The sequence below is a fragment of the Solenopsis invicta genome, chromosome 12 (genome assembly GCF_016802725.1).
Source record: "Solenopsis invicta isolate M01_SB chromosome 12, UNIL_Sinv_3.0, whole genome shotgun sequence".
In the NCBI taxonomy this organism is placed as follows: domain Eukaryota; kingdom Metazoa; phylum Arthropoda; class Insecta; order Hymenoptera; family Formicidae; genus Solenopsis; species Solenopsis invicta.
The window spans coordinates 14,531,145-14,553,975 of record NC_052675.1 but is presented as its reverse complement, the minus strand read 5'-3'; the positions used below and the strand labels follow the sequence as shown (position 1 = coordinate 14,553,975).

General features: G+C 31.7%; 4 protein-coding genes across 5 annotated transcripts; 2 read left to right on the top strand and 2 right to left on the bottom strand.

The window, feature by feature from the left end:
- Positions 1 to 6,157: 6,157 nt before the first annotated feature.
- On the top strand, positions 6,158 to 8,851 carry LOC105196940 (DNA-directed RNA polymerase II subunit RPB3). Of its 2 annotated transcripts, none has more exons than XM_039456274.1 (5): positions 6,158 to 6,428; positions 6,507 to 6,639; positions 6,798 to 7,005; positions 7,947 to 8,153; positions 8,588 to 8,851. In XM_039456274.1, the coding sequence occupies exons 1-5, from the start codon at positions 6,343 to 6,345 to the stop codon at positions 8,770 to 8,772; spliced, it is 819 nt and encodes a 272-aa protein (XP_039312208.1). In that variant the 5' UTR covers positions 6,158 to 6,342; the 3' UTR covers positions 8,773 to 8,851. The 2 variants fall into 2 exon arrangements, with proteins under 2 accessions (XP_039312208.1, XP_011161410.1); XM_011163108.3 differs by having other exon boundaries at positions 6,160 to 6,428; positions 6,495 to 6,639.
- Positions 8,852 to 8,952: 101 nt separating this feature from the next.
- On the top strand, positions 8,953 to 10,833 carry LOC105196939 (MRG/MORF4L-binding protein). The gene is made up of 4 exons (XM_011163107.3): positions 8,953 to 9,330; positions 9,699 to 9,820; positions 10,024 to 10,384; positions 10,479 to 10,833. The coding sequence occupies exons 1-4, from the start codon at positions 9,228 to 9,230 to the stop codon at positions 10,631 to 10,633; spliced, it is 741 nt and encodes a 246-aa protein (XP_011161409.1). The 5' UTR covers positions 8,953 to 9,227; the 3' UTR covers positions 10,634 to 10,833.
- A 656-nt stretch (positions 10,834 to 11,489) lies between these two features.
- LOC105196938 (40S ribosomal protein S28) lies at positions 11,490 to 12,233 on the bottom strand. Its single transcript, XM_011163106.3, has one exon. The coding sequence runs from the start codon at positions 12,157 to 12,159 to the stop codon at positions 11,962 to 11,964; it is 198 nt and encodes a 65-aa protein (XP_011161408.1). The 5' UTR covers positions 12,160 to 12,233; the 3' UTR covers positions 11,490 to 11,961.
- Positions 12,234 to 14,228: 1,995 nt separating this feature from the next.
- On the bottom strand, positions 14,229 to 20,468 carry LOC105196937 (stromal membrane-associated protein 1). The gene is made up of 8 exons (XM_011163105.3): positions 20,226 to 20,468; positions 19,541 to 19,674; positions 18,215 to 18,382; positions 17,843 to 18,044; positions 17,376 to 17,639; positions 16,459 to 16,724; positions 16,228 to 16,365; positions 14,229 to 16,040 (listed from the first exon to the last, which is right to left on the bottom strand). The coding sequence occupies exons 1-8, from the start codon at positions 20,341 to 20,343 to the stop codon at positions 15,924 to 15,926; spliced, it is 1,407 nt and encodes a 468-aa protein (XP_011161407.2). The 5' UTR covers positions 20,344 to 20,468; the 3' UTR covers positions 14,229 to 15,923.
- Between the last annotated feature and the right edge of the window lie 2,363 nt (positions 20,469 to 22,831).

Genomic DNA, 22,831 nt, shown 5'->3' with positions numbered 1-22,831 from the left:
CTGGGGGCTATCAGAACACACAGATATTGGAAAAATAGCATAAATAATTTTACTCAATAATTTCGAAGTTTAACTGATATAACTCTTTCGTTTTTCACTTTAGCGATTCGATCCATCATGATAAAAGTTAGAACTCTTCTGGTGGCTATCAGAACACAGAAATATTGGAGAAATTCGCAAAAAAAGTTTTACTCAAATATTTCGAACTTTGACTGATATAACTCTTTCGTTTTTCACTTTAGCGATTCGATCCATCATGATAAAAGTTAGAATTTTTCTGGGGGCTATCAGAACACAAAGATATTGGAAAAATTCGCAAAAAAAGTGTTACTCAAATATTTCGAACTTTGACTGATATAACTCTTTCGTTTTTCACTTTAGCGATTCGATCCATCATGATAAAAGTTAGGACACTTCTGTCTGCTATCAGAACACAGAAATATTGGAGAAATTCGCAAAAAAAATTTTTCTCAAAAATTTTGGTCTGATATATGTCTCTCCTTTTTCACTTTAGCGATTCGATCCATCATGATAAAAGTTAGAATACTTCTGGCTGCTATCAGAACACAGAAATATTGGAGAAATTCGCAAAAAAAATTTTTCTCAAAAATATTGGTCTGATATAAGCTTTTCGTTTTTCACTTCATCGATTCGATCCATCATGATAAAAGCTAGAACTCTTCTGGGGGCTATAAGAACACACAGATATTGGAGAAAATAGCAAAAATAATTTTACTCAATAATTTCGAAGTTTGACTGATATAACTCTTTCGTTTTTCACTTTAGCGATTCGATCCATCATGATAAAAGTTAGAACTCTTCTGGGGGCTATCAGAACACAAAGATATTGGAAAAAATAGCAAAAATAATTTTACTCAAATATTTTCAACTTTGACTGATATAACTCTTTCGTTTTTCACTTTAGCGATTCGATCCATCATGATAAAAGTTAGAATTCTTCTGGGGGCTATCAGAACACAGAGATATTGGAAAAATTCGCAAAAAAAGTTTTACTCAAATATTTCGAACTTTGACTGATATAACTCTTTCGTTTTTCATTTTAGCGATTCGATCCATCATGATAAAAGTTAGAACTCTTCTGGTGGCTATCAGAACACAGAAATATTGGAGAAATTCGCAAAAATAATTTTACTCAATAATTTCGAAGTTTGACTGATATAACACTTTCGTTTTACACTTTAGCGATTCGATCTATCATGATAAAAGTTAGAACTCTTCTAGGGGCTATCAGAACACAGAAATATTGGAGAAATTCGCAAAAAAAATTTTTCTCAAAAATTTTGGTCTGATATAAGTCTTTCGTTTTTCACTTTAGTGATTCGATCCATCATTATAAAAGTTAGAATTTTTCTGAGGGCTATCAGTACACAGAGATATTGGAAAAATTCGCAAAAAAAGTTTTACTCAAATATTTCGAACTTTGACTGATATAATTCTTTCGTTTTTCACTTTAGCGATTCGATCCATCATGATAAAAGTTAGAACTCTTCTGGGGGCTATCAGAACACAGAGACATTGGAGAAATTCGCAAAAAAGTTTTACTCAAAAATTTCGAACTTTGACTGATATAAGTCTTTCGTTTTTCACTTTAGCGATTCGATCCATCATGATAAAAGTTAGAACTCTTCTGGTGGTTATCAGAACACAGAAATATTGGAGAAATTCGCAAAAATAATTTTACTCAAAAATTTTGGGCTGATATAAGTCTTTCGTTTTTCACTTTAGCGATTCGATCCATCATGATAAAAGTTAGAACTCTTCTGGGGGCTATCAGAACACAGAGATATTGGAGAAATTCGCAAAAATAATTTTACTCAAAAATTTCGAACTTTGATGGATATAAGTCTTTCGTTTTTCACTTTAGCGATTCGATCCATCATGATAAAAGTTAGAACTCTTCTGGGGGCTAACAGAACACAGAAATATTACAGAAATTCGCGAAAAAAATTTTTCTCAAAAATTTTGGTCTGATATAAGTCTTTCGTTTTTCACTTTAGCGATTCGATCCATCATGATAAAAGTTAGAACTCTTCTGTGGGCTAACAGAACACAGAAATATTACAGAAATTCGCGAAAAAAATTTTTCTCAAAAATTTTGGTCTGATATAAGTCTTTCGTTTTTCACTTTAGCGATTCGATCCATCATGATAAAAGTTAGAACTCTTCTGGTGGTTATCAGAACACAGAAATATTGGAGAAATTCGCAAAAAAAATTTTTCTCAAAAATTTTGGTCTGATATAAGTCTTTCGTTTTTCTCAAAAATTTTGGTCTGATATAAGTCTTTCGTTTTTCACTTTAGCGATTCGATCCATCATGATAAAAGATAGAACTCTTCTGGGGGCTATCAGAACACAGAGATATTGGAGAAATTCGCAAAAATAATTTTACTCAAAAATTTCGAACTTTGACTGATATAAGTCTTTCGTTTTTCACTTTAGCGATTCGATCCATCATGATAAAAGTTAGAACTCTTCTGGGGGCTAACAGAACACAGAAATATTACAGAAATTCGCGAAAAAAATTTTTCTCAAAAATTTTGGTCTGATATAAGTCTTTCGTTTTTCACTTTAGCGATTCGATCCATCATGATAAAAGTTAGAACAAATCTGGGGGCTATCAGAACACACAGATATTGGAAAAAGAGCATAAATAATTTTACTCAATAATTTCGAAGTTTAACTGATATAACTCTTTCGTTTTTCACTTTAGCGATTCGATCCATCATGATAAAAGTTAGAACTCTTCTGGGGGCTATCAGAACACAGAGATATTGGAGAAATTCGCAAAAAAGTTTTACTCAAAAATTTCGAACTTTGACTGATATAAGTCTTTCGTTTTTCACTTTAGAGATTCGATCCATCATGATAAAAGTTAGAACTCTTCTGGTGGTTATCAGAACACAGAGATATTGGAGAAATTCGCAAAAATAATTTTACTCAAAAATTTCGAACTTTGATGGTTATAAGTCTTTCGTTTTTCACTTTAGCGATTCGATCCATCATGATAAAAGTTAGAACTCTTCTGGGGGCTAACAGAACACAGAAATATTACAGAAATTCGCGAAAAAAATTTTTCTCAAAAATTTTGGTCTGATATAAGTCTTTCGTTTTTCTCAAAAATTTTGGTCTGATATAAGTCTTTCGTTTTTCACTTTAGCGATTCGATCCATCATGATAAAAGTTAGAACTCTTCTGGGGGCTATCAGAACACAGAGATATTGGAGAAATTCGCAAAAAAGTTTTACTCAAAAATTTCGAACTTTGACTGATATAAGTCTTTCGTTTTTCACTTTAGCGATTCGATCCATCATGATAAAAGTTAGAACTCTTCGGCTGACTATCAGAACGCAGAGATATTGGAGAAATTAGCAAAAAAAATTTTACTCACAAATTTCGAACTTTGACTGATATAAGGCTTTCGTTTTTCACTTTAGCGATTCGATCCATCATGATAAAATTAGAACTCTTCTGGGGGCTAACAGAACACAGAAATATTACAGAAATTCGCGAAAAAAATTTTTCTCAAAAATTTTGGTCTGATATAAGTCTTTCGTTTTTCTCAAAAATTTTGGTCTGATATAAGTCTTTCGTTTTTCTCAAAAATTTTTGTCTGATATAAGTTTTCGTTTTTCACTTTAGCGATTCGATCCATCATGATAAAAGATAGAACTCTTCTGGGGGCTATCAGAACACAGAAATATTGGAGAAATTCGCAATAAAAAAACACTGTTCTGCTTGGGATATAGATGTCAGAAGTCTGTTTTTTTCCTATTTTTTTGTTAACTTTGCGGAAATTCATCATTTTTTTTCAAGTTTTTTGCAAAAATTGACCAAAATTGGACATTGTCAGAAGTGAATTTTTTCCTAGTTTTTTTTAATTTTGCAGAAATTTAGTGGATTATCTCCTTACCATTAACAGCAATCCCATTATTGTCATCATTGCCATCATTATCACTAATGCCACTATTGCTATCATTCCCACTATTGCCATCATTTCCATCATTGCCATTTCCATTGTCGTCATTGTCACCATAGCATTCATTACATCATATCCATCCCATTGCCATTACATTTCCGTTATTTCCACTATTCCCATCATTGCCAGCAGTCCCATTATTTTCATCATTGCATTCATTTCAATATTGCCATTCCATTGCCATCATTTTCATCATTGCATTTTCTTTGTTACCATTTCCATCATTTCTATTAATGCCATCATTGCAATAATTGTTATAATTGCCGTCATTGTCACTTTTATCATTTTCATTTTTGCCATTCCATTACCATTATTACACCATCATTGCATTTATTCCATTACTGTCATTGTCACAAATACCACCATTTCCGCCACTGCTATCATTATCATCTAATTGATATAATTTCCATCATTGCATTCTTTCCATAATTGCATTCTTTCCATCAATGCCATCCAATGAGATGGCCTATTTTTCATCTTTTCCATCATTGTCATTATTGCCATCGTTGCCATCATTGTCATCCCATTTTCATCATTGCCATTATTATTACGCCATTGCCGCCACTGCCGACATTGCCACCATTTTTATTATTGCCATCATTGCCATTTTTTTGATAACATTTCCATCATTGCATTCATTTCATTATGCAATTCTATTTCCATATTGCCATTCCATTGCCATCATTAACATCGAGGACATTGTCATAATTGCCATTATTTCCACCATTGCCGTCATTGCCGTCAGGCTATATATATTGTCATTGTCATCATTTCCATTATTGCCATTCCATTAACATCATTGCATTCATTCCAATATTTCCATCCCATTGCCATCCCATTTCCATCATTTCCACAATTGCCATCGATTAATATCGAGAAGAATTTTATTAAAATCCGTTACTTTACTGATTAACACTTTAATACCTTATATTGTATATTATTATATAATTCTTTATTAATTTTTTTTTGTAAAGTTTTGATTATTCTTTACGTGATATTTCGTAAAAACTGTTGAAAAGTTGTATTAAAATCAGATCAATAATCTTCACGTTTGTAAGTTAGAGAATAAAAATAATACTCAAGTATCCATATATTTAATTGATTTTTATTACATTATTATTATTATTATTATTATTATTATTAATTTTGTCATATTAATCGCGCGTATTGTCATTTGTAAATCATGCGTATGCATGTATATGCCATTGTAACATAATAAAAAAAGAGTGGGCGCTTTCTAGTCTCTCTACGTCCCTGCGCAGAAATTGTCCGAAATCCTCTTTCTGAATTTTACGGCCTAAACGTAGCACGGAAAACGTTTGTTGTCGAGAGGGGAGTGAAGAGGAGGGTATCCATAGAGATAACATCGCCGCTTGCTTATGTTTATCACCGATGCTTTCTCTCTCTAACTGAAGGCCTAAACAATTAAAGAGCAATCACGTTAAAAGAGAAAGAGAGAAAGAGAGAAAGAGTGAGAGAGAGAGAGTTTCGTCAAGATTTAAAAAAATTAAAAAAACTAATTTTTTCAAAAACACAATTTGAAGACATTTAAATAATAAAGAATTATGTAAAAATAAAAAGATGGTATATTTATTCGTGGAAAGACATTTATTTCTTCTTCATCATATGATGCGATGTTAATTACAATTATTTTTTAAGTATGCGTAAAATGAATGTTTCTTTATTAAAGAACCAAATTCTTTCTGTTACTATTAAACATCTTTTTTAAGTAAAAATATGATTGTGCAAAATATGGGCATAAACGTATTGATATGTATTAATATCAATGTTAATGTAAATAATTCAGACTATAATAAATAAAAAATTACGCTAAAGTAGACGTAATTAATCATTTGTGCACATTCTCGACCCCTGTTCTGGATGCAACATACGCGATACGCGTCAGATTTTATTTGCAGCAAAATGGATGTTAGCACGGACAACAACCTACATCCATTTCTCGAGAGTTGGATGTGGGTTGTTGTCCGTGCTAACATCCACACTGTTTTTAACGGCGGGTTGCAAAATGGATGTGACACGTAGTTCCCATTCTGACCAGAATAGATGTGCGTCACTAGTGTACGGGAGTTTCGAAGCGTTATAGGAAAAAGGCCGCCGTGGCCGCTCTCAGGTTTCTCTCTGGCAATGTCGATAAAGATGTCTGGTGCTAGTGTATATGAAGGAGAGGGGGAAAGCGCTAGTGCGTCAGTGTATAATATAACATAACCTCGATAACCTCTATGGATTTGGACTGTGTTGTATTTGGTTCGTAATTAGTGTAGTATTATATTTTTTCTCGTAAAAAAAAGAAAAAAGGTAATTGCAAAGAATTTTGATTAATTAAAATGCCGTACGCTAATCAACCATCGGTCCATATTTCGGATTTAACCGAGGAAAATGTTAAATTTCAAGTTGAAGATACTGAACTAAGGTAAGACAGGTTAGATTAAATTGAATATGTATCAAAACATGCAATTTTAAATTAACATTACTTCAGCGTTGCAAACAGCATGAGACGTGTTTTTATCGCCGAAACGCCGACTATGGCCATTGATTGGATACAACTAGAAGCTAATTCTACCGTTTTGAGTGATGAATTTTTAGCACACAGAATTGGAATGATACCATTGATCAGTGATGATGTATGTATATTTCTTTATCAAAAATTAAGTCAGTTTTTTTTCAGCAAAAATGTAGAAGTGCAAGTAGATTTTAATGATTAAAAAGAAAAAACTATGCTGCAAATTGTATCAAATGATTTAATGGATACAATACTATATGTAGAAAATGCCTTGTTCAGGTGGTTGACAGAATACAGTACACAAGAGATTGCCAGTGCATGGATTTTTGTCCTGAATGCAGTGTGGAATTCACTTTGGATGTTAAATGCACTGAAGATCAAACCAGACATGTAACTACTGCAGATTTCAAGTCGAGTGATCCTAGAGTATTACCTGTCACATCGAGGCACAGAGAAGATGAAGCAAGCGAATATGGAGAAACGGATGGTTTGTATCTTTTTTATATAATTATCAAAGATGGACGTTTACAACTTAAAATATACATAATCTAGTTACACATATGCAATGTAAATTATAATGCAAATTATAATTGACAAGTCTTAACACTTATAAATAAATCTTAGTGCCTAAATAATGTTTTTTGTATAATTTTACATACAATTCCTAATTTTTTTGAATTGTGCGCCCTTACTTTCGATTTCACATACACACCTCTTAATTGAATGAGAAAAGTAATATCATGGAATTAAATTAAATTTATTTATATACATTTTTAATGTGTGTTCTTATAACATTACTGTTTTTATGATAAATATTAAGTGTGTGGATGAACTAGCTAAGATGCGCGCATGGAATATAGAAAGATCTAGGTTCAAACCTTGACCTAATATTTTTGGAAAAGAATTTTTACTTTTTTCATGATGAAGGAATCTTAGAGTTATTAATATTAAATTGATTGTCGATTTAATTTCATAATATTACTTTTCTGATTTGTTGTGTTGGAAACTGAAAATAATAGTACATAGTTCAAAAGAATTAAAAATTGTATGTAAAATCACACTAGAAACAATTCAGTACTACAATTTAGCTATGACCATTAAAGCTCATCAATTATTTGTGTTTATTGATCATTGAACTTTTATTATGTTTAATATAAATTGTATTTTACATATCATCTATGTAAATAATTATCTATGGATTAAAAGATTTAGGATTTTATCAGAAATAGTGAAAACTATTTTCAGTGTTTTAATATTTAATATTAAATATTTTTATTTTATTAATACTCAGATATATTAATAATCTTGTAACTGAATAATTTTTTTGTATTGTGTGTTATCCAAATTATAATAATAACACAACCCTGTATAATTATAGTTATCATAGGGAAAGTAAAATTTATGATAATTGTATTTGGAATTTTCTAGAGATTTTGATAGTGAAATTGAGAAAAGGACAGGAACTGAAATTAAGAGCATATGCGAAGAAAGGTTTTGGAAAGGAGCATGCAAAATGGAATCCGACTGCTGGTGTAAGTTTTGAATATGATCCTGACAATTCCATGAGACACACTTTGTATCCCAAACCAGACGAGTGGCCCAAATCAGAGTACACTGAATTAGAGGAAGATCAATGTGAGTATAATTTGTAATAAAAGTTTGTAATTTTTTATATTAGGAATTTTTCTAAAATGTATTGTGTATTGTATTTTTTTAAAATTTCAAATTGAGTAATAATACTACTCGCAATATTAACAATGTTTTTAGAGAAAACACTTAGTGAAATAACAATGAGCATTGGTATAAAAAATTTTTTTTTTGTAAATTATTTATTTCAATAAAATTTATACTTATTTTGAATTTAAATAAAACTTTAAATAAAACTATCAAGATGCATTTTTAAACAGATTCTATGAACGCAATATAGTTATGATGACAAGTGAAATTAAGTTCTGTTATGGAATTCTAATATGGCTAAAACAATTTACATCGATATTTTCAATTGGCGAAAATTTGATATTTTATATGCATCACCTCAGTTGTAACTTATTGTAACATATGCATTTTAGATGAAGCCCCGTTTAATTGGGAAGCTAAACCAAACAAGTATTACTTCAACGTGGAGAGCAGTGGGGCCCTAAAACCAGAAAATATTGTTATGATGGGGATTGCAGCATTAAAAAACAAACTATCGAATCTGCAGACACAATTAAGCCATGAAGTACAAAGCGACGCATTGAGCATTCATCATTAGAAGTAGATTTTAGCTTAATCCATGTTTACATATAAAATTAAATGTCTTGTATTTTATAAAATAAAATAAAAAGAACCTACATTGTGTGTTATAAATAATCCAATATATTAATTTTACAAAAAATAAAGGCATTTGCAATTGTTACTGAGCATCTTCGAAACTTCGGATTTGGCAGCTAATCAGAGGGCGCCATGAACGCTGATCTGAAACGCATAGAAGTTTGTTGGCTTTAGTAAAGCTAGTGATCTAAAATCTAAAATGCTCTTGCAGCATTAAATTGTTATGGTTATTCCATGAGATGCGTTTTAACAGTAGAAATAATAAGTTGTTGAAGTGATACACATTAGTTCTTCATCGAGTGTTTTACTCAATTGGTTCAATTAAGCTTGTTCAACCGCACATGTTGTCTAACGACAGTCGAGATTGGACGTGTAATATAATCGGATTTTATTGAAATGGCTGTCAAAGAAAGACAAAGCGAAATCCCGTTTGAGATAGACTGGAACGTAGAAAATGAGATCCAGCTTTTTTTCGCCATGAATGGACATAAGCCAGTTGGTAAGATGCCGAAGCCGGCGATAGGAGGTTATGTTTATCCTGTCTGTTTTAAGGTGATCTCGATCAAACTCCGGTTAATTTGGTCAGCGATTAATTTAAACTTTGATTAACTTAATTAAAAATTAATTTAAACTTTTATTAATTTGATTAGGAATTGAAACAAAATTTCTAACTTTTGTACAGATTTCTTACACAGTATCCATAATTTGATTTTTCTTTTTATATGTTAAATAGCAAAAACTTAATTCCATGTTAATATAATATTAATAATACTATTTAATAATTTAATTACCACTTAAAGTTTAATTGAAGTTAATTATTATTATTATACTTTGTAATTGTCATTTAATGGATTGTTCAATTACAAGGTGTCAATAAGTATTTCCACATGGTATGTATATGGGAAAAGTTTCGAGCTGCCATCCACAAAGATGTTCCGCTAAAAGTAATTTGGGATCATTTGGAGTCAATGTATGACCTGATGGCTTTGGTAAATAATGATGTAAAAAAAATCAAAGAATTTAGTTAAAAATATAGAAAAGTAGTTTCTTTATTGCTTTAATTATACACGATTCTTTTTTTTATTTATAGTTGTCTATTCAACAAATATGTATACTGTTAGGACAAAAATTTCCATGAAATTATTTAACACAATATAATATACTGAATATATTTTGTAAAATTTTTTAATAGGATGACATGGAAGATTTACCTTTTCCTGGTCAAGAGGTAGACTTTTCCTTACCAGAAACAGAATTTACAGGAAAGCCTCGCAAGAAGGAAGATTTGGAGATAAAACAAAAGGATCAGAGGGATAAGTACAAAGAGATTAAGAAAGAAAAGGACATCAAAGAGAGTTTGAAGAAAGATAGCATGTTGCGTGATTTTAAAGGAACCAAAGAAATAGATAAGAAAAAAGAAGAGACGAAGAAATACTCGAAGGAGGTAGATATGAAAAAGGATAGAAAAGAATTTAGAGATGTGAAAGAGACAAGGAAAGAACATAAATCTTCGAAAGGTCGTTCAAAAGGGAAGGAAGATTCAGAAGAGAGCGGTATTTTAATAAATATATTTTGATCACAAATTATTTAATAATCTTCCTTTGGATGATAGCTGCACATACAAATTGTATTTTTATTTCTTTTAAGCATCAAATGGGAAGAAGGAGCGTAAGGATTCCGAATCTAATCGCGAACTCATGAAAAGGATCCCAAAAAGGCCAACCAGACAAAGCGTGGACAGTTCCTCGAAAGCTTCTTCCAGTCCACGCGATACGCCTCCGCCGAAACGGAGAAGAATATAACAGTTATTGTAAATAAGAGAGACACTATTGCATTCATGTCTTACTAAAAAAAACCTCAGTCGCATAATTTATCATATGAAATTATCTTAATATGACACTGTATTCTTTTAACAATGTGAATATATACATAAATATAGACTAAGTTGATTTTATAAAAAGTTTATACTGTGTGATGTAAATATATCATTGTATCTTTTTAATCAGTTTTATAATTTTAAATGTATTTAATAACGATAAAAGTTCATTTCCAACATACAATACCTAATAACTTTCCTCTTCACAAGATATTAAATCTGATCATGTTTAGTTTTTATACACTCTTTTGTATATTTCTTGTTTCGTTATCTCTTAAAAGTATATTAATTTTATTTTAAATATAGAAAGCATTTAGTGATCATGGTACAGATAGTTGAGCATCTACTCTGTGCCAAAGACCTTTGTTCAAATCCCATTGATCAGAATTCCATAGATCTGATTTTATTTGATCAATACTTCCAGAAAACAATGGCAAACCAGAATACTTTGCTATAAGAACCTCTCTAAAAAACTGTTAGAAATTAAACTATAGATGCTATATATCTGTGTAAAATATAAAATGGCAAACAAAAATACATCAAAAGGTCACCACATTCTGACAAAAGTGAAGAATTAAAAAGAAATAGAAAGTGCTTAAAACAATGCAATTAAAATTTTTAATATTTTGATATTAAAGAAAAAAAATCAAAAAGAATTAATAAAATAGATATTAAAAGCAAATATATTATCAATAATGAAAAACGTTCAGTTTACTGTTCTCATTATAGATATCTTACAAGCTATGTTGGATAAGGGAGACGCAATGATAACACCATGAAACTTATGGTTACCAGCAGATTTATTGCAAAAGTCGGAAAGTTGTCAAGTGTCAGGAATGTTTCCAAAATGATCCCAAGCTCTCAGTTTGCAAAAATGTGATCCACATTTGACAGCATCCTCATAAAGCACGTAATAGGAGTGCGCCCAATGCCGACGATCGATGATCCACGTTTCACGATCCACGATCCATGATCCATGATCCATGATCCACGATCCGCAGTTAGTAGCATCCTCTTGAAAAGCAAGGGTACCCAATGCCGACGATCGATGATCCATGATTCACGACTTACGATTCGCAGTGGGCAGCATTCTTCTAGGAATGCACGTGGCAGAGGTGCCTATTGTCGACGGTCGATGATTTACGATCCATGGTGCGAGGGATCCACGTTTGGGAAATGCATAGCTGGTAAAGTGGTCCGATGAGAAGTACTGAATGCTGGCGACCGTTTTTTTTCTTCGGTATTAATAAAACACTATCGAAGCCTTCTCGCCTCACGCTCGGATTCGAGTAAGGTTAGGAGATCACCCTCTCGTACCGGTCCCTTCACGTTCCTGATAATCTGTCGATTTTGTTCGCCCAGGAACTCCACCTTCACCTGGGTACACTGCCCCTGCGAGCCGGTGCGACCCAAGACCTTAATGACGCGCGCCAAAACGACTGGTTTGTCCATAATGATCGCCTCTCACGTGTATCGTCACTCGGAAGAGGTATCTGGCGCAAATGGAAGAGAGTGGAAGAAATCGCGTAGACTCGTAGACCAGCCGCTCGTCTTCCGGTGAGTCGCTGGTGTTCCAAAACAATTCAAACACGATTCAGGGTGCGCTCACATGAGATGCGGAATGGCGAAACTGCGAAACTGTGGAACGTTTGTGATTGGTAGCAGCTTTATTCCGCCGATTCTGCTGTTTTCTTTTTCCGTTTTCAATGGAATAACTTTTACGCGTGTATTCATACACGCGTGAGCATCGGGAGGATTTCGAGAGTTCCGAAAACGAAGGCTCGCGCGTTCGTGCCAAGTATGAATCAAGACGAATCGTCGTGAGAAGAATCTTGGATCCTTCGTGTTGTTCAGACGACAATGATCGGTTGGGATGGCACGAAGTCGCGTCGCACGTTTAACCGCGTTTTCTCCGTTGAACCGTATCCCGAGTTTTCGACGGGCGTGAATACCGGGGGTGCGGTAAACCAAAAACGAACCAAGTATCGCGCGTTATTCTAACTATGAATTGAGGAGGAGGAGGATCTTTGATCTTCGAAAGCGGCGGCTGAAATTATGAGACGGAGCTGGACGAGGCGATCGGCGAACGGTGAGTCAATTTATTTGTACGAGTATCTACTGTTTATTCGCCCCCACATTTCAGTATTTGTGTCTCGTCCTGATTGCGCTCGCATAAATCGTGACGTAATAAATCGCACATAAGCCGTTAGGATGGGACAAATTTAAAGTTCGTATACGCGCGCTCGGCATTCATCCTTTCGCCAGGTGTGCCAACAAACGCGATTGATGTGCTTCCGAGGTATTGACCGATTGTATGTATATTGATGTATATATTCATTGGCATCGTAGTATACGTTTACGTTGTAGAGATGGCGTATAACGTTTCGAAAAAAATCGCATCAGCTAAATCGTGGAAATGAGCCATGTTAAATGGCCATTTTCAAGATTTTTTCTTCTCTTCTTCCTTTCGATTTTCGTAAAATCTTTAGAAATCATCCACATTTTACGCGCCTCGTAATTGCTAATTGAACAATATGATTAAATTATAATTTTTAATTAAGAATGAAATATTTATTATACATATTACTGCAAATTTTTTTGCTCATTGTTGCATTTATTGAAGGAGGAAAATCTTTTTTTGAAAAATAACGACAAATCGAAATTGCAATAAATTTATTTACGATTTGTAATTATTTTTCTTTTTTATTAAAAAAAATGACAGGATTTTTTAATTATTATTGCAGAGTGAGATGTAGGTACAAATTTGTTATCAAAATATTATCAATATATTTTATAACAGCTATTTATCATATTTGCTAAATTGTTACTAATTAACATCTCAAAATTTTTAAAAGTTTGATACAGTTCATAGAACTTTGACTCTTTTTCAATCAGTTTTAAGCTTTGAACATTTTTAAAAAGAGCTCAAACGTGACTAAGCATATAAAAATAAGGATATGAAAATATAAGGAACATTTCGAGTCATTTTCCATTTCATTTAGAATATTTAGATTAAATTTGATTAGAATTGAAAAAAATTCTTATTAAAAATTTTGTTAATTGCTAAATGGAATAAACTGTTGGATAAAACTAATATAACTTTCATATATTTGTTAAATTTTATCGTACAGCTAAACAAAAGAATACATACTATTCGCCATGTTTCTACTTCTCTCCCACCAGAATTGTGCTTCTTGTTCACAATTTTAAAAGTAGAGAAATATGTATTTCTAGATTACGTACAAACAGAAATTTATAGCAGTTTACAAGATTTGCTGTTACTAAATAGATATTATCTGTTTTTTGAGTGCTATTTTTGAATTTTTTAAATTTATAAATACTTTATATTATCGTAATAATTTGTTAGTGTAAGTTTTAAATGTTAAAAAAGTTTTAATTGTTGAGAAAGATATGCACCAGTAACTTATTGTCGAATTTAAATAAATCTGTTGTGTAATAAAGTTTTATTCATCTTGCTCAACAACACTTGCTCGCGAGTGAAAAATAATACAGTAATCAAATTATTACAATAAAATGTTATATTTTGACACAAGTACACTATTTCATTATACTTATAATAATTCATATAAATAACAGCTTGATACTGTAGGCAACAATTATTAAGATGAGCTTTCTTAAGTCCCTCTTGGTACAGCTTTCATTGATTATCAGGAATCACTTAGAGTGATTTAACTGTTCATATTAACGCCAATACTTGCCAAAAATACTGTGTCTTGCTATATCCATATACAATGTCTCGCGCATCGCACTTTTTTCTTGATTACAGGTTCCTTAGATTAAATTTGGAGTGTTGTATATTGGTAATCAAGTCATCAAAAATACCATAATCATGAAAAATAAAATTTACTTAATTCACATTTCTGAACTTATTAATGTGTTACAATTGATTATAACTTTATATATAGAACCTGTAAATGAGAAAATATACGCAATGCTTAGATAGTCTGCATAATCATCATTATCGGTACTTTGAAAGACAGGTTGTGATTACACATCTAAGTATAGTAGTGCCTCCCACGTATTAAATAAATTTATCTTCACATATGAACAATGTATTAATAACTGTTGTTCGCAATACGTTTTACTGATAATATACAGACAAGCATAATTAATATAATTTGCACAATAAAATAAATACGTGTATATTTTCTTATTACTTGCGCGATTGCAGAGTATTTTTTTTTAATTTTTTTTCAAAAAACAAAAATTTTTTATGTATTATTCAGTTTGACTAAAATTTGACATATTTAATCAAAATGCTTCAGAATTCGTAGCATCAACGATTTACGAATTTTTTTCACATAACGTAGATATTTGCAATAAATAGTTTGCCGAACTATTTAAACCATTGTCGCAACAGTAATATATTCTATATTTTAGTGAAATGCGTTATATCTCGCATTTATATTATTTTGCATTTATTTACCAATACAGAATAAATGTGGACACATATTGCACGTGTCGAATATAATACCTTAAAAATAAGTTGAAGATCCAAGTCTTTTTATATCTCTAACGGAACTTGTACACAATGCATGTATATTTTTATTTGAATCAACATTTGAAATCAGTATAATTCCACTGAATTTTCCACTCAATTTTCGATGCTGTTTGATAAAAAAAAAATGTACTTTATGCCAAACGCATTCCTGTTTCACGAATAAACTCATAAATACATTTCATAACAATTTTAACAACAAAATCTGAGCTAATTAAAATTACACCTTTTTTTATTATTGACTCGAATAAATATTCTGTTATGTTGAAGATGGACCCTGGTATATATTTTAATCGCAATTACAAAAAGCCCTTATTGTAGCAACATAATTTGCATCATGAGATACATATTTAGTGTCAAATAACATTTTTATTCCTTACATTCGGTCAAAGACTTGTCTGATTTTTATTCCAGTTTCTTTTTCCTCCTTCAACAGTAACGTTGAAAGCTGATGAAGACTTTCAAATAAAAATATGTATCTACTTGAAACACTATAAACATTGACGAATTATGTGTTGAGACAACACTCAAAGTCATTCTTTTTTTTTTTCATTTTTGTCTCCATCGCCAGTTATTACTTTCCAAAGCAATGTTCAATCGACGGACATGAAATTATTACGTTGGATAATAAACTGTCGATATGAGTATACAACATTGAATGAGATAATCAACAGGCTAACAATATTCGCAATAAATTTTACTGCCACAAATTCGTGGAAAGAGTCTGCCCGGGTAGCGTGGCAGCGGTAGGCTTGCCCGTCGCAGAGGCAAAGTTCATATCGCCCAGAGACATCTGCGACATTTGTTGTGGCAACTGAAACATCATGAATTATGTTATAAAAATAAAATTTTATTTTATGCAAATGGTAATTTTTAACAAAAATTTTACTTTATTTATATCCATTGTCTTGTAAGAATTTTATATAATTGTATGAGTTATATAAATCAATGAAATTTTTATTTACCTGTTAATAAAATATATACCACTGAAATTTACATACCTGAGCGGTAAATGCAGTTTGTTGTTGTTGTGTTGTTAAATTAAAGAAGGGATTGCTGCCGGGAGCTGGTTGAATAGTCTGTGTCAGCATTCCACTCCATCCATTGTTAGCAATATTACTTTGTCCTAGCTGCATCATCTGTGAAATTGGAGAAAAATCTTGAAATATAAAGAGTCTACGAGGATAATTATCAATATATTTAGCAATATTATGTAAGAATATATTATATACCATTTGAGGTGGCACTGTGACAGCAGCATTAGGAACACCATTTAGTTGATTTATTTGTCCTATATGTAAACCCAAAGGATTAGCTGCTACAGCACCTATCGAATTAGGATTCGCTATAATTTGATTTTGATTGACAGGTATCTGATTTGTAACCGGTAATTGCGTGGGAAGTTGACCGAGTTGAGCCAAGGAGCTTTGTTGCCCAAATGCACCCACATTAGGCATTTGTTGTTTATATGGAACAGAATGTTGAGGATACACTCCTCCTAAAAGAAACATGTTAACAAATATATAATTTAGTTCTACAGGGTGTTTCAGTTTTTTCCATACAAATTTTAGTAGTATATTATACCAAAAATAAGAAAAAAATGTTACATATAGATCTCAAAATATAATATATTAAAAGTTATAGCAAAAATATGAACTTAATATTATTACTTAGGAATTTTGTGTCAATTTTACTTAAGCGAAAATAATAGATTAAAAACTTTGAAAAAAATCGATTATTTTGTCCTTTTGCATTTTTTAAAGTATTAAGTATCAAATGTGCAAATTAAATTTTATTCATATCTGATAAAAATTAATGAAATTACAGAATTTTAAATATTGTGTAATTTCTGCTATGGCGTGCTAATTTTTAGGTTGACAAATTTAATATCACTAAAGTTAAACTTACATTGGAAGACATTTTAAAATTATAGTAGACTTAGGTGAAATTATTTTTTATACATCTCATCTTTTTGCTGTAATTTTTTAATAAAACGTTTTGGGATATATGCTTATATAACATTTTTTTATAATTTCTGCTTATAGGACATATTACTAATTTATGCAGAAAAATCTAAGACATCTAGTATAATCTCATTAATACTTTAAATAAGTATTAATGAAATTGCCATTTCTGTCTTATACATTACCTGAGACACCATAAATCGGTTGATGACTTGGTGTACCATATAATGCTAAAATACTGTCTTTAGTCATCTTGCTTTTTTCCTGAGGTAGCGGGGTCGGTTGATTAAAGAAGCTTTCCTCTTCGCTTTTACTTGCGGTGGTGTTTGTTTTACTTCCATTAGAATCATTTCCAGTTGAAGCTATGGAAGCAGGCGGTGCAGACAAGAAGGAAGAAAATACGTCGTCCCCAGAACCATTTACATTTGTTTGGTTAGTTGCTGGTGCATCTGTCGATGATAAACAGCGTGAAGAAAACGTATTCCATAAATTATATAAAATGCCAAAATTCACGTACATGGAATACACAATGCGATTCTCTGTACAAGAAGCAACTTTTTCTGTGACACGTTTTTATCAATACAAAGAATTACACTGCACGTCCCATGTGCAAATTCTGGGACAGTCTGCACAAATCAGATAAGAAACGTACCAAGACCTAAGAGATCGAGGATTGCAGAATTTTCTTTTGTTCTGCCCAATTTAGGACTAACAGAACTTCGAGGTTTTGGCAATTGAGGCACTACTTCCGGCTTTTTTACAGGTGGGAGTACAGAGACTGTAGCTTCCGAACTCTCCTTTTTCCGTCTACGCTGCCTTTCAGCTTCTTCGTCAAGTTCTTTATCCCAATTTACCTATGAAAATCATTTATTAAGTTAAAGCAATAATTCTTCTGCACAAATATATACAATCAATTATGTACATAAATAATAAAACAAAATTAAGTGCTTGTACGCTCAGCAATTTACATATTTTTATATGTAACATTATATACTGAAATATTAAACAGAAACATTAATCATACTTTTGGTAAAGGAGGCGGCACCCATTCTCTAGCTATATATTTTTTATGTTCATATTTTGCGCGAATAAAACTTTCCAGACTACAATCTGTTTGAGGTCTTCGAAAACTATCTGGAAGATTGGCTTCATAGACTGCTCGGGCTCGAGAATTGCCCATTTGTTGTAAACTCTAGAAATTGAAACATGGTTATGTTCACTTTATAATTAGATTTTTAAAATATTGTATTAATTAAAAAAAATCATGACAAATGACAAATAAAAATGTAAAAAACATGAGTTACAAAATATAAAATATTCTTTTATTTATAAAATATACCTAGAGAAAATTTTTTTTAGAATTTCTGTATAGTTTTATAACTTTCTTAGATTTTTTTGTACAAATTGGAACACTTTTCAAAAATATTCGTAAAATTTACATCTTTTCTCAGAACTTTTCATACATGTTAATTATGATCTCAAGATTTATAAGATTTTTTGTTTTATAATTTCTGGTAAAATATTATAAAATTTGAAAAAGTTTAAGTGTTTTTTTAGAAATTATAAGATGAAAAATCTCAGAATATTTTATAATTCATATCTATGAAAAAGTCTAAGAGATATAGACTTTTGTGTATTTCTGAAAAATGTTCCATGTTTGTTTTTATTAAGAAAAATTTTAACCAGGAATATATTTAAGGAAGCATTTAAAATATAAAATTTACAGAAAATATATGAAAAACGAATTATAAAAATAAAAAAATGGAAATTTTTCCATAAAAAGCAAACATTAAAAATCATTTACATTTATCTCTTTATAATAGACTAATTGTATTTCATACTAAAGGAGTTCATTAGTTTACATTTTTTTAATATTTTTCTAAATTGATGCCTAGTAATTCTGGTAAAAATTTTTCTATAATTTTTATACAAATTGGAATATTTTTCAGAAATATTCAGAAATACTCTGAAAGTCTACATCTTTTCTTAGAATTTTTACATGTAAATTCTGTAATATTCTGAGATTTCTCATCTTATAATTTCTGAAAAAATACTTTTAACTTTCTTAGATTTTATAACATTTCATTAAAAATTATAGAATAATAAATCTTAGAAATCTTAGAATAATTCATAATTAACATATATGAAAAATTTTCAGAAAATATGTAGACTTTCTCAATATTTCTGAAAAATTTCAGAAATGTATATAAAAATCTGAGAAAATCATAAAATTATACAATTCTGAAAATTCCTGAAAAAAAATTATTTGAAAAATTCTGAGAAAAATTGTTACCAGGAAAATAACAAAAACTTCCATTATAAAACTATAAATTGTATATCCTCTACATACCACTACTTGTTCCGGTGTCCATGTGTCTAAATTGACGGACTTGACTTTGCTTATATGCACTCCAAGATTTCTATGGATACCAGCGCATCGGATACATAAGAATATTCCCAAATTCCAGCTGGCCCACCTTGGTCCTGCAAAGTGTAAATTTATCAAAAATATAAATAACTGTTATCTCTTGCATATTTAAGACTTGACGTAAATACAACGATAAACTATCAATAAAAACCTCATTGATTAACCGAGTTAATATTTATGTCTATTAATTATAAAGTTCATTTGATGACCTATCACATCGTTGCAGGAACGTACGCGTTTTTTTTTCACCGATCTTCCGAAAGAGGGGGAAAGAGAGGCACACAAAGAAGATGATTTTTGAGGTAATATTCGAGTACGAGATTAGCGTAAAATTCGGGAAGACATTGATGATGTCAACGAGTGACAGCGTACTGACAGGTATGCCACGCGGAAATTAAAAATCCACAATGTCAAAGCGCGTTGCATGGAACGCGACGCGTCGCGCAGGACATTCCATGATCGATATCGACGAACTGACCCTCTACAAACGAGCGTCCGGACGCGAGCCACAACGCTCCATGAAACGCGCTTTGGGACTCGTTGAGGGTCCTTCGACTTGCCCGAGGTGAAGCGGAAGAAAGGCGCATCCATGTCGCCAAGAACAAACCTTTCGCGTCACAGTCGACGCAGTACTTGTTATCCTCGTCGCGAAGCATCTGCGTCAACAGATTCTGACATTTCTCCTGGATCTGCTTGGCACGCTCCTTCTCGTGACGGGACGTCATTTTCGCGTCTGGGAGCGTCCTCCTTGCGAAGGGATCGGGGACCACGCGTGACGGCGACCGCGACACCCCGGTGGTGTCGCCTCCCAGCGATAACGCTTGACAAGAGCGCGGCGCAACGGTACCACGTAACGGCGGATTCCGCATCGTGGATGAGATTTCATTGGTCCCGGTGACAGTGTCGGACAGCCGCCGAGGAATCATCGCGACAGTAGGTAAGCTTCGCGTTTTGTTATCCAGCGGGAAACGACTGATCACGGGGATGAGATTTACCGACCGGGATCCTCCTATCAATTTTATTATTATTATTATTATTTGAGTGGAGAATCGTTTTGAAAGTTTGACTGTAGTTTTGAATGCGGTCCATCGAATTCTTCCTCATTTACCTTATCTTTATTTCTGTAGGTGAGTCACAATCCAGGAAAATACATTGATAAGTCGATTTGAATTATTCACTATAACCTAAATAAGCTGATAGAGATAATGCTTGTGAAGAATCGCATCACGCACTGCGATCTATCCCGTGTCGGGTCGGAATACATTTGTAACTGTTTTCACATATTTATATATAGTACGTATGATTTTACGTATAGATTTTTGTATTTACTTAAAGTTACATTTCAAAACATTCTTTATGATGAAAATTTTATTTGATACAATATATTTCGAGTAGAATTTTCCTCGAAAAGGACGTTTCGGAATCTAACCTAATAGGTATGTGTATTATGAAACTGTTCGAAATAAATTCCGATCGGAATTATTCAATTATTCCCTAAATTTCTATTATGTTTTTTTTTTTTAGAGGAAATGGAATAATTCCGATCGGAATTTGTTCTGAAGAATTCGATAATACGTGCTGTAGATAGATAAGCACACAATATTTATTTTAGATTATTAGGACATGCTACGCGCATTTTTTTCCACAGCAATTCTTTTACAAATTTAATAAATATTTATAATAATTAACATATATACTATAATTTAATACATTATATAATAATTAACATATACATTATACAATTTTTAATTTTAATTATAATTATGAATCAAATTATGCAATGATATTTATATTAATTAAATAATTAAAAAATTATTAACAAATTTACAATTAATTGGAAACGTGAAAAACAGACTTTAAATTAGGGGTTGCAAATTACAATAGATAACATGCTAATTTTTAAATAAGAATATTTATTACTATTCATTTTTATATATGTTATGTAAACATTTTACAGATATATTTTATACACCCGAAGGGAAGAAATCCTAATATATTCAAAACGCATTCAAAATGTATTAAAATATAAACTACATATTTTATATAACATTTATGGTAAGTAAAAGAATTAATATTTGTACTGTATTTTATAAATATTTTTATGTGATATTCATGATAAATTTTTATGCTGATCCGTTTAATCTAAGATCACTAAAATGTTTATGAAATATTTTTGCAAATATTTATAAAATATTTGAATAATAAATATTTTACATATTCTTTATAAATATCTCTGCAATATGGCACACATGTGCGTGAGTTTTAATTTTTTGTTTTCCATCTAGATGCAAGTAATTTTATGTTTTATTTTATTTTAAAAACGTACTTTTATATAGCGAGAGAAATACACTGTAGTCACTGTACTATTTTAAATTAATTTTTAAAAGTCGCTTATATTATATTGCATTTTCTTCATTTGAAGAAAGCGACTAAAATCTATTTTTCTATTAATGTAAATTAGCTTCAATCTCAATTTAACATTATAATATCTTTTGTTTTTATTTTTTTTAGTTTTGAGAATAGGAAAATGATGAAGAATGAGTTAAATCAAGATTAAAACTAATTTACATTGACAGAAACGGACATAAAAAAGAAAAACTTTAAAAATCGAAGATTCTGCATTTTTCGAACCGTTTTTTAATTTTTTTCATTGTTTCTCCATCAAAAAATTTTAAGTTTTGTTTTATTTAAAAAAACGTATTGTGGAGGAGGTACGATATTTTAAATTTAATTTTTAAAACCACGTTACATTGCACTTTTTTCATTCAAAACAAAGCGACTGACGTTGCTTCTTTTATTCTGAAATTACTCTGAATTATTTCGAATAATTCCGTTAATTTGAAACGCTACTGCACTCCGAAGAATTTGAAAATGGCTTCGCGCGGCGGTGGCGCCCTCGGACGGCCATGTTGCTCCGTCACAGCGGTCACAGATGGCTACGTGAAAGTCAACAACCGGTTCCGGCGAAGTAGTGATCGCAGTCTGGTACAGTCGGGATAATCACGCTGGCGTGTTGCCATCGTCGATTTTTACGTTCACACGCGTCTCTCCTCATCCCGCGACGTGGGTGCCGTGCATCGTGACGTTCTCACTGCTCTTCCCTTGTCCTCGCTCTCGCGTCTTTTCGTCTGGTGCCGCGGCCGCCTCTCCCCGTTGTCCGGTAAAACTTATACCCAATCGCGAACCGCGCCGATCGCGGGGAAGCCGTCGAGG